The 18,346-nt window shown below is 39.0% G+C and overlaps 1 protein-coding gene across 1 annotated transcript in view; it reads left to right on the top strand.

Moving 5' to 3' along the window:
• Positions 1–18,346, top strand: part of PCDH15 (protocadherin related 15) — a 1,038,229-nt gene that overhangs the window by 746,663 nt on the left and 273,220 nt on the right. The window contains exons 17-18 of the mRNA XM_061402659.1: positions 531–624; positions 3,299–3,427. Of these exons, the coding sequence (XP_061258643.1) occupies positions 531–624; positions 3,299–3,427 (223 nt within the window). The remainder of the gene's footprint in view (positions 1–530; positions 625–3,298; positions 3,428–18,346) is intronic.

Genomic DNA, 18,346 nt, shown 5'->3' on the forward strand with positions numbered 1-18,346 from the left:
TGTTTAAAAAAAAAAAGGAAAAATAAATTTTAATCTCTAAGTTTTATCAAAGGTGAAATGTAGATATTTGCATTTCCATAGTGGTCACATATGTGACAATGAATGGGAGTGGTGATATATTGCTAGATTAAAAAAATGACTTCTTTACTCATAGGATTTTGGAACTGCTAAAGATTAATGGACTCTTTTACCTTGGAAATAATCACAACAAGATAGATATCTTTCTTCCTGGGATGAATTAGGCAATATCCACCACCCCCTCGCCCCCAACCCTTGGAGGCTATAGAATCAACCCAGTTACCTTATTTAGTTTGGCAATTTTTCATTATTGCTAAGAAGCTCAACAGCTTTAAAAGCCTTTTTCAATTTTCAGCATGAATCCTAGAAACAAACATCTTAAATATGCAAGCTATGTTTGTGGAAGGGGGAAAAAAAGAAACTATCAAGAGTAGTTCACACTAGTAGGAAGACTCCCAGTGATGTAATATCTTTTTGTGCCTCATCTGTTTGTTTGTTTTCTCTGTCACTAGTACTGGGATTCTAACCTTAGGGAAAGCCCTGGACAGGGAAAGCACTGACCGCTACATTCTGATCATCACTGCTTCTGATGGCAGGCCAGATGGGGTGAGTACTCTCTTTGGGAAAGGGTTTTAAAAATAGTACTAAAGAAATTGATAAAACCTTACAGTTCTACTCTCTGAAATGATTTGTTACAACCATTAATTCGTAAATTAATTTTTTTTCACTTGGAAAAGCTACTTAAAATTACTCGAAGTGTTTTTCTTCTTGAATGAGCTCTTTTAATTGATGAAACTATACTCTGAACTTGTTATGCAGCTGAAACTTTTGACTTGATAGAATAATAGACACCTGGGATTAGCTTTCTTACCCAATTTATGAGGAAAGTTAAATCTAACTTAGTATAAGACGTATTTCATTGCGTCTATCACCAGCTCAGCCTGGCAGGTCTGGCAGTTTTACCATTTAGGACCTTGTTGTCACTTTTTTGAGGGCAGGGGACAGTGGGTGGAAGGTAATTTGTGTATAAATATGGTGAAGCACTTAGGAAACCAAGTTGACTGTTTCCACAGGTTATTTGACTACTGGAAAAGATAGCTTTGACTAGACAGACCTTTGTCAGCAAAACAATGTCTCTGCTTTTCAATATGCTGTCTAGGTTTGTCACAGCTTTACTTCCAAAGATCAAGTGTCTTTTAATTTCGTGGTTGCAGTCACCACCTGCAGTGATTTTGGGGCTCCCCAAAATGAGGTCTGTCACTGTTTCCATTTTTTCCCCATTGCTTTGGCATGAAATGATGGGACCGAATGCCATAATCTTCATTTTTGAATATTGAGTTTTAAGCCAGTTTTTTCACTCTCCTCTCTTCATCAAGAGACTCTTTGGTTCCTCTTCACTTTCTGCCATTAGTGGTGTCATCTGCATATCTGAATTTGTTGTTATTTCTCCCAGCAATCTTGATTCCAGCTTGTGCTTCATCCAGCCCAGCTTTTCGCATGATGTACTATGCATATAAGTTAAATAAGCAGGGTGATAATATACAGCCTTGACATACTCCTTTCCCAATTTTGAGCCAGTCCATTGTTCCATGACAGTTCTAACTTACTTCTTGAGCTGCATATATGTTTCATGGGAGGCAGGTAAGGTGGTCTGGTATTCCCATCTCTTCAAGAACTTTCCACAGTTTGTTGTAATACACAAGTCACAGGCTTTAGCGTAGTCAGTGAAGCAGAAGTAGATGTTCTGGAATTCTCTTGCTTTTTCTATGATCCAACAGATGTTGGCAATTTGATCTCTGGTTTCTCTGCCTTTTCTAAAAGGCAGGTTGAACATCTGGAAGTTCTCGGTTTACAAACTGTTGAAGTCTAGCTTGGAGAATTTGGGGTATTTCTTTGTTAGGGTGTGAAATGAGTGCAATTGTGTGGTAGTTTGCACATTTTTTGGCATTGTCTTTCTTTGACATTGGAATGAAAACTGACTTTTTCTAGTTTGTGGCCACTGCTGAGTTTTCCAAATTTGCTGGCATGTTGAATGCAGCACTTCAACAGCATCATCTTTTAGGACTTGACATTTCTCAGCTTGAATTCCACCACCTCCACTAACTTGGTTCATAGGGTTGCTTCCCAAGTCCTACTTGACTTTGCCCTCCAAGATATCTGGTTTTAGGTGAGTTATCACACCATAGTCATTATCTGGGAAATCCAGTTTTTTGACATCCATAGTCCCATGACCACTGCAAAATTTCTTCAGATTCACTTCCTTTAAGTCATTTCTTTATGTTCAGTTCTCTAGTCTTTCACCCACCTTACTTAAACAGATTAGGATAATTTTTTGTATTTTATAAAAAGAAATGTAAATAATTCACCCATGATAGTTTCGTCCTGCTTTTTCCTCCTACTTATTATTTGCCTGTTATGGGTTTTTCATTTTCCAGACTAGCATCCTTGCTTTGTCTGATTTTGGTCTCAGCCTTCTGTGATCTTCCCCACCATGTGACAGAGATGGGTGGAGGTCATAAACTATACTCAGGCTTTGATTAGAAAAAGCAGTTTCCATTTGCATCAGGTATGAAGATGTTCCTTGATTATGCAAAAGTCATTGACCTAAATTATAGTCTCAGGTTGCATCAGGCCAGGGATTTCACCTTTTAACCAGGAAGTACATACCACTGGTAGGGTTGCGCACTTACCATTTCCTTAGGCTGTATAACCATAAGGTATTTTTTTTTTTAATTTGCAGTGTATGATACTCAAACTTTTGGTTTAGATGTGTATCTAGAAAATTACTAATGTAGTATTTTCTGGTAGTATTTCCTTATCTGAAAATACCCATTTGGTATACCATGTTATCTTATAATGTACTAGTTATATTTTTGAACAGTGCAACATGTACATGGTAAAAACTCCAGAAATGTTACATTTCAGAGAAAAAAGAGGTGCATGTGTATATAAATAAAAGCTTACCATCCATAAAATGTGAACAAGATAAAGGTAAAAGCACTTTCTGAAGGTAAGCCTCCAGGAAATACTTGACATTTTCAAGAAGATGCTTGCCCTTTAATGTCATCATTTGTTTTTCCCATCTGACTTTTATTTATTTATTTTTGAGGTGTTTGAAGATTGCGAGCTTCCTTTTTTTCCTTGTCTTTTTTTGGAAAGCTAAGGAATAGGAATGGTAATGAAATGCTTTTCAGATAGACAAATGCCCAGATAACCAATTAACTGACATCAAAATAAAAATAACTCCTCTCACATTTAATCACTTTTTTTTTTCTTTAAGACCTCGACTGCCACGGTAAACGTGGTGGTGACAGATGTCAATGACAACGCACCAGTCTTTGATCCCTATCTGCCCAGAAATCTGTCAGTGGTAGAAGAAGAAGCCAATGCCTTTGTGGGTCAAGTCAGGGTAAGTGGAGTATGTACGTATCTTAAATGTATTAATTATACGTGAGTAAACTTTTTACACTTTAATTTGAAAAGAGATTCAACTAATGCCAGGTGTTAAATGATGGACATCAGAATGATTTGAAAGCTGTCAGTAAAATCACTTGGGCATAAGGCAAGATGGTAATAAAGTGCATTCATCTTTGATCACTGTGCTGGATAACTTTCAAGACTTTTTTTTTTTTTAATTAATCATATTGTGTGCATTTCCGTTTAAGTTTTTAAGTTTGTTGATTTACATTTTATAACCATTGTGTAATTTAAACATTGATTTATTTGAGAGTATTATTATCCTATTTAATATATATTTTTATTTTCTGAAATTACAAGAACTTTTAGAGACGCATGTAATTATCCACAGGCTTCCCAGGTGGCGCTAGTAGCAACATTAAGAATAAATTTGGAATTGCACCCAAAACACAAATGTTTAAATGTAAAGTCATTTGCTTGTGTAAACATATTTTTAGCATCTGCTGTGTACCTTATGGGTTTCCCTGGTGGCTCAGTGGTAAAGAATCCACCTGCCAATGCAGGAGATTCAGGTTCGATCCCTCCTCCTTGAAGATAATCTGGAGAAGGAAATGGCAACCCACTCAAGTATTCTTGTCTGGAAAATCTCATGGACAGAGGTCCCTGGCAGGCTACAGTCCATAGGGTTGAAAAAGAGTCAGACACGACTTAGTGACTAAATAACAAGCGTACCTTATATTTCAGACGCATTCCTGTCCAGTGTACTCAACACTCATTCCTAGATATGTTCTCTTAATTTCTAACTGGAAATATTAGCCAGTTTTTGTTACCCTTTTGATGAATAATCCTACTTTTCTTAAATCAGAGACAATGCTTTTTCAGTTAAGGCATGTCTGGTCTTGAACACAGTGGTCTAGAAACCATAAGATGAAGGAAAATTTTGAAGGAACATACATGTATTTTGGAGTGCTAATCTCAGATAAGGCATCTATGTGATCTCTGCACAAAAAAAACAATACACTTTCTTTCCCAAGTTCAGGTTTTAGGATCCTACCTTTTTCCTCTCAGACCTTGGAGTTATAAAAGAGAGATTTGCTGTTGCTTTGCAGTAAGTATCTACAAGTCAACTACTATTACAGTCAAACAAAAGGTCCATTTTTTCAGTCCAGTCTCCTCTCTAACTTTAAAAAAGGAGAGTGTCTTTAAATACTGTCATGGAGAACTTCTTATTTAGGCTTGGGCTCATCAGTTCTTTTTCTGAGAGCACTGACAATACTTGCAAAACCGTCAACTCAGTAGTCATTGTCATTATGAGTGTCACTATAGTTCTCAAATCCTGGAGAAACTGATGAGAGGCATGTATCCCCTTACACCTTTCTACTTCACCACAAGAGAGAGTCTTGTAATTTTTTTGTTACAACATGCCAGGTGGTCTTTATGTCATATGGCCAACACGCCATTCAACTCCAGAATCCCACACGATACTTCTGGTTTGAAAGTTTTACTGTGGATTCTATAAGGAAAAGAAGAAAAAAAAAAAAAAAAAAAAAACCTAGAGACAAAGTTTCAGGTATAAATAGTTTCTGTCTGAGACCTTAAAGTAATACTAGTGGGGAAGTGAGGAAGTGGAAGTGAGGCAGAGAAGAGAAGGAAGCCAATAAAGGAATAGCAGTTCAGTTCAGTTCAGTTCAGTCACTCAGTCGTGTCCGACTCTTTGCGACCCCATGAATCGCAGCACGCCAGGCCTCCCTGTCTATCACTAACTCCCGGAGTTCACTGAGACTCATGTCCGTTGAGTTGGTGATGCCATCCAGCCATCTCATCCTCTGTTGTCCCCTTCTCCTCCTGCCCCCAATCCCTCCAGCATCAGAGTCTTTTCCAATGAGTCAACTCTTCTCATGAGGTAGCCAAAGTATTGGAGTTTCAGCTTTAGCATCAGTCCTTCCAAAGAACACCCAGGACTGATCTCCTTTAGAATGGACTGGTTGGATCTCCTTGCAGTCCAAAGGACTCTCAAGAGTCTTCTCCAACACCACAGTTCAAAAGCATCAATTCTTTGGCACTCAGCTTTCTTCACAGTCCAACTCTCACATCCATACATGACCACTGGAAAAACCATAGCCTTGACTAGACAGTTAACCAGCTACAATTAAGAGAACTAGAACTTAATCCACAGGGAAAATTCTGGGAAATGACACAAAACTGTGTTCCCCAGAATTACTGATCCTGAGAGTGATAAGACTGGTAATTTCACACACTAAAACCTGAGAGTTCTTGGTCAGTGATGCTGTGGATGGGGGCATATTTTCTACACTTCCTGCCTCCAGGCAACCAGTTCTCTGCAACTCTGATATAAGGCCGTTCAGTGAGACTGCAGTTACTAGCAGAGGGTAGTTGACCAGAGTGAATACTTACTCTGAGGAACATGTGTGGGCCATTGACAGCTTCTGTTAAACCAATCAAACAAAGTGACTAAATCTATGAGGGGCATGTGCTGAAAACAGAGAAAGAGGGTGATGTTGAAGCTGACTCATGAAGGATGCATACTGGTGAGAAGGAAAATGGGAGGGGATAGGGGTTTCCTTTCAAAAGAAAGGTGACAGAATGGACAATGTCATAATTATATTAAGTAAATTATGTCATATCATAAATGTTTCTCTATGCCATATAGGTGCTGAGGGAACCTCTAGAGGGTCTGAGATGGGGCACCACTAGATTATTACGTTATAATGATTACTCCCGAGTAGATTGTAATAGGAGATTATAAATCCAGAAAGCTGAATTGGAAGGCAAATATAATAAGCCAGACGTTGAAGCTTGAACTAATATAATATTCTAATCATAATGAAAATTAAGTTACAGTTGTCACTCTAGGATGCCACTTTGAAAACAACTGTACAAATTTTTGATTATATTTAGCAAGTATTCAGATAAAATAAACAGATATTGGAAATTTAGGAAACTTATCTTTCCATTTCTTTTAATTTAATTAGCATTGGAGAGCTAAGTAAAGCCTATAGGGAATAACACATATGAGCCCACAGCTCATAACACGTACATAGATATTAGCATGCTGATTGATTTTTAATTTAATTTTTTTCTTTCTTTTAACTTTTCTTGCCACTTTTCCTAGGGATTCTTTATCTTGAAAGAGTTGTAGCATTAATTTTTCTTTATTATCTTTTAGTTCTTAAACTTGATATGAAATGATCTCTATAACTTTTCAGCATTAAAAATTGAAATATAGACTTCAGCACTCACAATTTGATAAAGCAATATTGTCCTGATTTTTAGGCAATAGCATGTTTTCATAAAGACTAAAATAAGTTTGAAAGTACAAAGGAGAAGGAAGATAACCAAAGAAGGTGCATCCAACTGATTCAGCACAGTTCCAGAGAAGTTGTAATTTTCAAAAAATGGAATTTTGATGCCTTGTAATGGTCTCCTGTTTTTACCTAATGATAATTATATAATACATTAATTTCATTAAATGGCTCAAGTTGTTATTTTTGTTGTTGTTCAGTCGCTCAGTCATGTTTACTCTTGGCATCCCCATCGACTGCAGAATGCCAGGCTTCCCTGTTCTTCACCAACTCCCGAAGCTTGCTCAAACTCATGTCCATTGAGTCCGTGATGCCACACAACCATTTCATCCTCTGTCATCCCCTCCTCCTCCAGCCTTCAATCTTCAGCTCTTTGCATAAGGTGATCAAAGTATTGGAGCTTCAGCTTTAGCATCAGTCCTTCTAATGAATATTCAGGATTGATTTCCTTTAGAATTGACTGGTTTGATCTCCTTGCAGTGCAAGGGTCTCTCAAGAGTCTTCTCCAACACCAGAGCTCAAAAGCATCGATTCTTTGGTGTTCAGACTTCTTTATGGCTTAACTTTCACATCCATACATGACTACTGGAAAAACCATAGCTTTGACTAGATGGACCTTTGTCGGCAAAGTAGTCTCTGCTTTTTAATATGGTGTCTGGGTTTGTCATATAGTGTTTCTTTCAAGGAGCAAGTGTCTTTTAATTCCATGGCTGCAGTCACCATCTGCAGTGATTTTGGAGTCCAAGAAAATAAAGTCTGTCACTATTTGCATTGTTTCCCCATTTATTTGCCATGAGGTGATGGGACCGATTGCCATGGTCTTTGTTTTTTAAATGTTGAGTTTTAAGCCAGCTTTTTCACTCTCCTCTTTCACTTTCATTAAGAGGCTCTTTAGTTACTCTTCACTTTTCTGTCATAAAAGTGGTGTCATCTGCATATCTGAGGTTATTGATGTTTCTCCTGGCAATCTTTTTCCAGCTTATGCTTCAACCAGCCCAGCATTTTGCATGATGTACTCTGCATAGAATTTAAATAAGCAGGTTAACAATATACAGCCTTGATATACTCCTTTCACAATTTTGAACCCATCTATTGTTACATGTTGGGTTCTAACTGTTGCTTCTTGACTTGCATACACGTTCTCCAGGGTGCAGATAAGGGGGTCTGGTTACCATCTCTTTAAGAATTTTCCACAGTCTGTTGTGATTCACAGAATAAAAAATTTTAGCATAGTCAAGGAACCAGAAGTAGATGCTTTTCTGAAATCCTCTTGCTTTTTCTATGATCCAACAGATGCTGGAAATTTGATCTCTGATTCCTCTGCCTTTTCTAAATCCAGCTTGAAAATCTGGAATTTCTCAGTTCATATACTCTTGAAGCCTGGCTGGGAAAATTTTGAATATTATTTTGCTAACATGTGAAATGAGTTCAGTTGTTCTATAGTTTGAACATTCTTTGGCATTGCCCTGTTTTGGGATTGGAATGAAAACTGACATTTTCCAGTCTTGTGGTCACTGCTGAGTTTTCCAAATTTACTGGTATATTGCGTGCAGCACTTTCACAACATCGTCTTTTTGGATTTGAAAAAACTCAGCTGAAATTCCAGCACCTCCATTAGCTTTGTTGGTAGTGATGCTTCCAAAGGCCCATTTGACTTCATACTTCCAGATGTCTGGCTCTAAGTGAGTCCCACCATCGTGGTTGATGGTGCTGGTTTACTCACTAATTCATGTCCAACTCTTACAACCCCATGGACGTTAGCCTGCCAGGCTCCTCAGTCCATGGGATTCTCCAGGCAAGAATAATGGTGTGGTTTGCCATTTCCTTCTTCAGAGGATCTTCCTGACCCAGGAATAGAACCCAGTGACCTGCATTGCAGGCAGAATATTTACCGACTGAGTTGCAAGGGAAGCCCGTATATGGTTATCTGGATCATTAACATTTTTTTGTGTGTAGTTCTGTGTATTCTTGCCACCTCTTCTTAATACCTTCCACTTCTGGTTAGGTCCATACTGTTTCTGTCCTTTATTGTGCCCATCTTTACATGAAGTATTCCCTTGGTATCTCCAATTTTCTTGAAGAGATCTCTAGTCTTTCCCATCTCTAGTTTTCCATAGAATGGGAAAATTTCTTTGCATTGTTCACTTAGGAACCCTTTCTTATCTCTCTTTGCTATTCTTTGGAGTTCTGCATTCAGATGGGTATATCTTTTCTTTTCTCCTTTGCCTTTTGCTTCTCTCCTTTTCTCAGATATTTGTAAGATTTCTTCAGACAACCATTTTGCCTTTTTTGATTTCTTTTTCTTGGAGATCACTCACCGCCTCCTATACAATATCATGAACCTGCATCCATAGTTCTTTAGGCACTCTATCAGATCTAATCCCTCCTGTATAAAATTTAATTTTATCTGCTATTCAAAATTATTAAGATGCACTAAGACCCAAAATATGTATGCTTAGTTATATTCAATTTGAGTTACCAACTTTGAATTTTTGTTCTAATATGTTGTGAGTTGCTCAGTTGAGTCCTACTCTTTGTGACCCCATGAATTGTAGCCAGCCAGGCTCCTCTGTCCATGAAATTCAACAGGCAAGCTTACTGGAGTGGTAGTCATTCCCTTCTCCAGGGCATCTTCCTGACCCAAGGATCTAACCCTGCAATGTAGACAGATTCTTTACCATCTGAGCCACAAGAGAAGCCCTAATGTTTTAGTATGTATGAATAATTCAATGAAGGAACTTTTTATTTATTAAGGTAGTATTGTAGTATTAAACTTAATTAATTGGTAATACTCCCAAAGCAATATTTATGGATTACACAGAACAAAAGTTTCATCAAGGTATTAAAAATAAACTTAAAAAATTAAAGTATAGTTGATTTACAATGTCGTGCTAGTTTCAATTGTGCAGCAAAGTGATTCAATTATACATATACACACATTTTTTTCCAGATTATGTTTGTAACAGGGCAGAATGTGCTCTCAGCCATTAGTCCATGACTATCAGCATGTGATCCTTAGCATGAAATCATTAGTGCAAATTAAAGGTCCTGCTCAGCTCTGTCAGCCTGGCAGTGGTCCTGGGGCAGAAAGTACGGTGAAAGGCAAGTCATAGCTTTCTCCCTGGGGTCCTCTGGCCACGGGGCTGCCAGGTGAGTTGGGAGTATGGGAACAGACTGAGGGCTGTGTCCTGCAGAACTCCAGAGCCCTAGCCATGGCCACCCACTGGCCAGATTCTGGCCTTGAAGGAGCAGTAAACCTCTCTCCCATCCCCACCGCTGTGACCTAATGTTGACAATGGTCACCATGGGTCACAGTCCATGGAGACCTCAGCAACTGGAGATTACGGACACTTCCATCAAGGTAGCAGCTTCAACCGGTGTCAGTCCATTCAAGTTTCAAAAATTGGTACAGCTTAGATCAGTTGTCTGTCTCTACGAGGTGGTCAGAGGTCAGGGTTAGGTAATATTTTTCCTTATAGATTATTGCAAAATATTGAATATAGTTCCCTATGCTATATGCTGCTGCTGCTGCTAAGTCACTTCAGTTGTGTCCGAGTTTGTGCAACCCCATAGACAGCAGCCCACCAGGCTCCCCCGTCTCTGGGATTCTCGAGGCAAAAACACTGGAGTGGGTTGCCATTTCCTTCTCCAATGCATGAAAGTGAAAAGTGAAAGTGAAGTCCCTCAGTCATGCCCGACTCTTAGCGGCTCCAAGGATTGCAGCCCACCAGGCTCCTCTGTCCATGGGATTCTCCAGGCAAGAGTACTGGAGTGGGGTGCCATGTGCTATATAGTAGGCCCTTATTGGTTATCTATTTTATATATAGTAATATGTGCATGTTAATCCCATATTCCTAATTTATCCTCTTACCTTTCCTCTTTGGAAGCCATATTTTATTTCTTCTAGGTAAATAAGTGCATTTGTATCATTCCTTTTTTTTTAGATCCCACTTGTAAGTGACACCACATTTGTCTTTCTCCGCCTCACCTCACTTAGTGTGATGAGCCCGAGGTCCATGCATGCTGCTGCAAGCGCATTATTTCACTGGTTTTTATGACTCAGTAATAGTCTGGCTAAGATGATTTTTTTTTTTAATGTATAACTTACTATACACAGATGGAATTCACCACACTTAAACGTGAGAATCTTTTCCATATTCCCAAATGCATTTGGTAGCAGTAAAGATGTGGCAAAATGTATATAGACTAAAGTAAAAGTGTTGTTAGTCACTCAGTCATGTTTGATTCTTTGTGACCACATGGACTGTAGCCTACCAGGCTCCTCTGTCCATGGAATTTTCCAGACAAGAATACTGGAGTGGGTAGCCACTCCCTTCTCAAGGGGAATCTTCTCGACCCAGGGATCAAACCTGGGTCTCCTACATTGCAGGCAGATTCTTTACTAATCTGCACAGTAAGATTAGACTATGTGTCTCTATGTGAAATGTCAAACATGCCATACAGATTATTTATTCAAAGAAATGAAAAACATCATAAAGGACTTAGGGGATTCTCTCAGGATTCATGGGAATCATTTGCATTCATGTATCATCTGCAGTAATTTAACAAATTAGTAAGATTCGAAAAAGGAAATAAATATACCATGTACATGTGATAAAAGACACAATTGATCTGAGGAGGCAATTTGAGAATAAGTCAATTGTCTGTCAATAACAGAAGATTTAATTAGAGGAATTCTAGAAAATCAGTTAGCACATGTTGAGTCCAGGTGAGGAAAATCAGGAAATCCTAATTAAACAGCCACTGATAAAAAGACTTTACTTGTCAGTGTAATGTTTTGCTTACTAACCTTTTGTAATATTTCAGTGGAGATAGAATCTAGATCTGTAGCTATGATCTGATTCTGGACCACAAGCATGCCAGCCAGTCATCTTCAGAGTGGGGCTGAGATATAAGAAGCCTCATACCAGCTCCTGAAGAAGTCTCAGTTGATCCCAAATTCTTGGCTGGACAGATAGCCAGCAGAAGATAAGAGAGAGAGAGAGATTATGCAACAGAGAAGAAATATTAAAAATATGTTTGTACGTATTTTGGAGAAAGATATGGCAATCCACTCCAATGTTCTTGCCTGGGAAATCCCATGGCCAGAGGAGCCTAGCAGGCTACAGTCCATGGGGTTTCAAAGAGTCAAACAGCTTAGCGACTGAACACACATGTATGCATGTATTTCAGTTCAGTTCAGTTCAGTTCAGTTTAGTCTCTCAGTTGAGTCCGACTCTTTGGGACCCCATGAATCGCAGCACACCAGGCCTCCCTGTCCATCACCAACTCCCGGAATTCACCCGGACTCACGTCCATCAAGTCAGTGATGCCATCCAGCCATCTCATCCTCTGTCGTCCCCTTCTCCTCCTGCCCCCAATCCCTCCCAGCATCAGAGTCTTTTCCAATGAGTCAACTCTTCACATAGGCGGCCAAAGTACTGGAGTTTCAGCTTTAACATCATTCCTTCCAAAGAAATCCCAGGGTTGATCTCCTTCAGAATGGACTGGTTGGATCTCCTTGCAGTCCAAGGGACTCTCAAGAGTCTTCTCCAACACCACAGTTCAAAGGCATCAATTCTTTGGCACTCAGCCTTCTTCATACTCCAACTCTCACATCCATACATGACCAAAGGAAAAACCATAGCCTTGACTAGATGAACCTTTGTTGGCAAAGTAATGTCTCTGCTTTTGAATATGCTATCTAGGTTGGTCATAACTTTCCTTCCAAGGAGTAAGCGTTTTTTAATTTCATGGCTGCAGTCACCATCTGCAGTGATTTTGGAGCCCAAAAATATAAAGTCTGACACTGTTTCCACTGTTTCCCCATCTGTTTCCCATGAAGTGGTGGGACCATATGCCATGATCTTCGTTTTCTGAATGTTGAGCTTTAAGACAACTTTTTCCCTCTCCACTTTCACTTTCATCAAGAGGCTTTTTAGTTCCTCTTCACTTTCTGCCATAAGGGTGGTGTCATCTGCATATCTGAGCTTATTGATATTTCTCCCGGCAATCTTGATTCCAGCTTGTGCTTCTTCCGGTCCAGCGTTTCTCATGATGTACTCTGCATATAAGTTAAATAAGCAGGGTAACAATATACAGCCTTGACGTACTCCTTTTCCTATTTGGAACCAGTCTGTTGTTCCATGTCCAGTTCTAACTGTTGCTTCCTGACCTGCATATAGGTTTCTCAAGAGGCAGGTCAGGTGTTCTGGTATTCCCATCTCTTTCAGAATTTTCCACAGTTTATTGTGATCCACACAGTCAAAGGCTTTGGCATAGTCAATAAAGCAGAAGTAGATGTTTTTCTGGAACTCTCTTGCTTTTTCCATGATCCAGCAGATATTGGCAATTTGATTTCTGGTTCCTCTGCCTTTTCTAAAACCAGCTTGAACATCAGGAAGTTCACGGTTCACATATTGCTGAAGCCTGGCTTGGAGAATTTTGAGCATTACTTTACTAGCGTGTGAGATGTGTGTAATTGTGCGGTAGTTTGAGCATTCTTTGGCATTGCCTTTCTTTGGGATTGGAATGAAAACTGACCTTTTCCAGTCCTGTGGCCACTGCTGAGTTTTCCAAATTTGCTGGCATATTGAGTGCAGCACACTCACAACATCATCTTTCAGGATTTGAAATAGCTCAACTGGAATTCCATCACCTCCACTAGCTTTGTTTGTAGTGATGCTTTCTAAGGCCCACTTGACTTCACATTCCAGGATGTCTGGCTCTAGGCCATTGATAACACCATTGTGATTATCTGGGTCTTGAAGATCTTTTTTGTACAGTTCTTCTGTGTATTCTTGCCGTCTCTTCTTAATATCTTCTGCTTCTGGTAGGTCCATACCATTTCTGTCCTTTATTGTGCCCATCTTTGCATGAAATGTTCTCTTGGTATCTCTAATTTTCTTGAAGAGATCTCTAGTCTTTCCCATTCTGTTTACTTACTGTTAAATAGTGTAAATGTGTATGTGGTTAATCACTCAGTCATGTCCGACTCTTTGTGACCCTATGGACTGTAGCCCACCAGGCTCCTCTGTCCATGGGGATTCTCTAGGCAAGAACACTGGAGTGGGTTGCCATGCCCTCCTCCAGGGGATCTTCCCAACACATGGATCAAACATGGGTCTCCCGCATTGCAGGTGGATTCTTTACCCTCTGAGCCTCCAGGGAAGCCCAAATAGGGTAAATACTCAAGAGTAAAGCTGGATCTGTGGTTGGGATTATGTCATTTTAAACAAGTTTGGTGTTTGGGTGTATTGACCAAATCCTATTTATTCTTAAAATGGAAGGATCTAACGTGTAAGAATCAGGTAGATGAGCTTGGTCCCATTATGAACCCTGGGTCTTAGAAAGTAGGAGATCATGGTACTTATACCTTCTGATAAACTCTACCTTATCAAGGGGAAATGAGAGTGTATTTTCACTTAGAAATACTTCACTGCTGTCAGTGCTTCAACACATCACTCTGTGTGCATATTTTGGGTCACTGGAGACTGAGGGGATGGCACCTGAAATAAATTTTGGAGCTCATATCAAAGATGTCTAGCCTTCATGATAGCATCTCACTGAGTTCGTAGGGGCTAGAATTATTTTTTAGTTCTTCATGTCCATTTTCACAGTAGCCCTGGGCACGCATGCTTGCACAGAGGCAGCAAAGAAGACTTACTTGGAAACAACATTGCCTGTTAAGGTTAAAAAAGCTTCTCAGCATTGTATACAATACAGAGTGTGCCTCTTCCCAGAGAAATTCCAATTAATGCCTTGTAGAAATTCTTATGCTGAACTGACTTCTTTTAGCTCTAAGTAACAGAAATAGAGGTCTGAGTCAACAAAATGTTCTTCCAGTTCTAAAAGAAAAGAGGCTGAATTTATTTAACCTGAAACATAAATGTATTCCTATTGTGAGATTCACATTCTAAATCTCAGCTGGGATGAAGTGGTAGTGATTCAGTTTCAAACCCTTCAAGCAGTTTTAAAATCATTAGTAAAAAAATAAAATAAAATAAAAAAATAAAAATAAAATCATTAGTAAACTGCAGTGTTTAGAAGGGTGGCAATAGTGTCACTTTTAAAAAGAAATTGATCTTTCCTTCAACCATACAATTTAATATTTAACAAAATATATCTGAATCTCAGTGGTCTGCCTTTGATTAATGTATTTGTTGTATCTCTATGTGGTGATCTAAAAGTGAAATGAAGGTGGGGAGCTTTATGATGTTTTATTTATTTTTTGTAGCTCAGCATGATGTTCAGCAGTGCCTAAAACTATAATACTTCTTTTTTAAGTGGGCCACAAGTGGGGATTTTTATGGGTTCTCTTGTCAAGTCAAACTATATAATGCAAACACTATACTCAGTCAAGTAAAGAAAAGAACCCCACACAGTTTGAAAACTTAATGATGTCCATTTTAATGCTGCTATCTAAAATATTTGTAGTAAAGATATTTCTACAAGATATTTTTGAAGCTTGGTGATTTTTCAGGTATTCAATTAGCAGTTCATAAATAGAAAATGTTTTGCATATATTTTTACAATATTTACTTGGAATCTATCCTTTCACCAGTTTTTAGTCTTACTGTCAGCTATTATAATAGATATATTTATGCATGCATACATGTGTCTGCATATAAATATTCACAGTTGTATAATACCAGATGCATAATGAATGACATCCATCCTCAACCCCACAGTAACTAACAACCTCCTTATAGCTAAATGTCATCTTTATCTGAATAACTTCACTGTTGCATTTGAGATGGATCTCGCATTCTCCTTTATGAGATTTCTGCTACCTGTTTGCTCCTGGTTTTCATGCTTAAGCACATCTGGTTCTTTTTGCCTTTCTTTATCTGTTTCTTCATAAACCTTTTCAAAGTAAATACTGTATTCGTCATTTCCCCTGCATATCTCTACTGAGGTATAACAGGTATACACAAAGGAACAGATAATTAATGTATACAATTTGGGGAGTTTGAGTTGGGAAATATACATATACTCTTGTGTTACCATCACCACAATCAAGGTAGAAAACATAACCATCACCTCCTAAAGAAACTTTGGGTATTGGAGGTGTCTACTCATTTGTTTTAATCCTACACATTTTTCTGAAGGGAAATCCCACTGACACTAAAGCCCACAATTTTAATTACACTTAGACGCTGATATCTCCCACAGCTATATCTTTAACCTCTTCTACTCCTTCATCCTACCACCTCAAATAGACATTTGCCTGTAAAACAAACCCACTGAGTGACCTGTGGGTACCTCAAATTCAACATTATTAAGATTGAAACCTTATTTTTACCTTCCTCAGTAAGGTTTTCTTCTCCTGAATTCTGTGTTTCAGTTCATTATTCCCAGGCCAAATTGGAGAGACATCTCAGACTTCTCTTTCTTCCTCGCTGTCCGTATCCAGTCAGTCCCCAATATTGATAATTTTGCATGCTTCAAACAGTTCTCAAAATTTCCCCTCTCTCCCAAACAATCACAGTCAGGCTCTCATTATTTGTCATCTGACCTATTGCTACAACCTCTTAGTATGTTATCCTAGCAGTAATCTTAAAAACCCTCATAATTATCCTCAGTGTAACTGCTGAGATGTCTCTTAACAAGCATTCAGTTCAGTGTTAACAAGCATAGGTCAATAGTGAATGTCCATCGATGCAGGAAAGAAGGCACACTTCCCATTACTGCTCATAGAACTTCACCTCCAAGAATACTGTCCTGCATGTGATTACTGACGTATGGTCTCAGAACTCTCCCATGTCTGTTTGCCTCTGCTCATGCTCCTTGCCCTGGTTTCTTCTTTCTTCATTGTTGATTTCGATAGTTCATCCTTGAAAATTCTAATCAACAATAATCTCCTCCATAAAAAGCTTTTTCTAAACTTTCCTATGTCCTAAATGTCTCACATTCCTGGTCCATCTTATTTGGTGCTTAACTTTTTGGTGGTGCTTACTAAAGTATATTGAGTTTTTCCACTTATTCAAATTTCTTGAAAGCAGAGACTGTGTTATATTGATCTTAGAAATTGCACTACCCAGCTCAATATTTGGGTATTGGAGCACTCTTAGAAGGTGCTAAATTCAACTAGACCTAATGGAATAAAAGGAGAAGGCAATGGCACCCCACTCCAGTGTTCTTGCCTGGAGAATCCCATGGATGGAGAAGCCTGGTAGGCTGCAGTCCATGGGGTCGCACAGAGTCCGACACGACTGAAGCTACTTAACAGCAGCAGCAGCAGCAGCAATGGAATAAAATGAGCTGAAAGTATATTTTTCCACTGAGGATTCATGAATGTTATAGAAAGAGAAGTATGATATATGTCACAATCTAAAATACCTATTTGGTTAACCTCACACACATGTCTGCAACTAAATAAGTTGTACTGATAAATAGAGAGAAAGCATTGATCTTGGAAATTTGTCTACTTTTAGAATTTCAAAAAGTAAAATAATATGTATAGGGCTGATTTAAAAAGCAGTATTAAAGCAAAGAACAATTGAAACTTATATTTAGTTAGTCAGTTCAGTCACTCAGTCATGTCCAACACTTTGCGATCCCATGAACCACAGCACGCCAGGCCTCCCTGTCCATCACCAACCCCCAGAGTTCACCCAAACTCATGTCCATTGAGTCTGTGATGCCATCCAGCCATCTCATCCTCTGTCGTCCCCTTCTCCTCCTGCCCCCAATCCCTCCCAGCATCAGAGTCTTTTCCAATGAGTCAACTCTTCACATAGGCGGCCAAAGTACTGGAGTTTCAGCTTCAACATCAGTCTTTCCAGTGAACACTCAGGACTGATCTCCTTTAGAATGGACTGATTGAATCTCCTTGCAGTCCAAGGGACTCTCAAGTGTCTTCTCCAACACCACAGTTCAAAAGCATCAATTCTTCTGCGCTCCGCTTTCTTTATAGTCCAACTTGCACATCCATACATGACTACTAGAAAAACCATAGCCTTGAGAAGATGGACCTTTGTTGACAAAGTAATGTCTCTACTTTTTAATATGCTGTCTAGGTTGGTTATAACTTTCCTTCCAAGGAGTAAGTGTCAATAAAGCAGAAATAGATGTTTTTCTGGAACTCTCTTGCTTTTTCCATGATCCAGCGGATGTTAGCAATTTGATCTCTGGTTCCTCTGCCTTTTCTAAAACCAGCTGGAACCAGCTGAAAGTTCATGGTTCATGTATTGCTGAAGCCTGGCTTGGAGAATTTTGAGCATACTAGCGTGTGAGATGAGTGAAATTTTGCGGTAGTTTGAGCATTCTTTGGCATTGCCTTTCTTTGGGACTGGAATGAAAACTGACCTTTTCCAGTTTTGGCCACTGCTGAGTTTTCCAAATTTGCTGACAAATTGAGTGCAACACTTTCACAGCATCATCTTTCATGATTTGAAATCGCTCAACTGGAATTCTATCACCTCCACTAGTTTTGTTCATAGTGATGCTTTCTAAGGCCCACTTGACTTCACATTCCAGGATGTCTGGCTCTAGGTGAGTGATCACACCATCGTGATTATCTGGGTCATGAAGATCTTTTTTTGTACAGTTCTTCTGTGTATTTTTGCCACCTCTTCTTAATATCT

The sequence above is a fragment of the Bos javanicus genome, chromosome 26, assembly GCF_032452875.1.
Source record: "Bos javanicus breed banteng chromosome 26, ARS-OSU_banteng_1.0, whole genome shotgun sequence".
NCBI classification, from domain to species: Eukaryota; Metazoa; Chordata; class Mammalia; order Artiodactyla; family Bovidae; genus Bos; species Bos javanicus.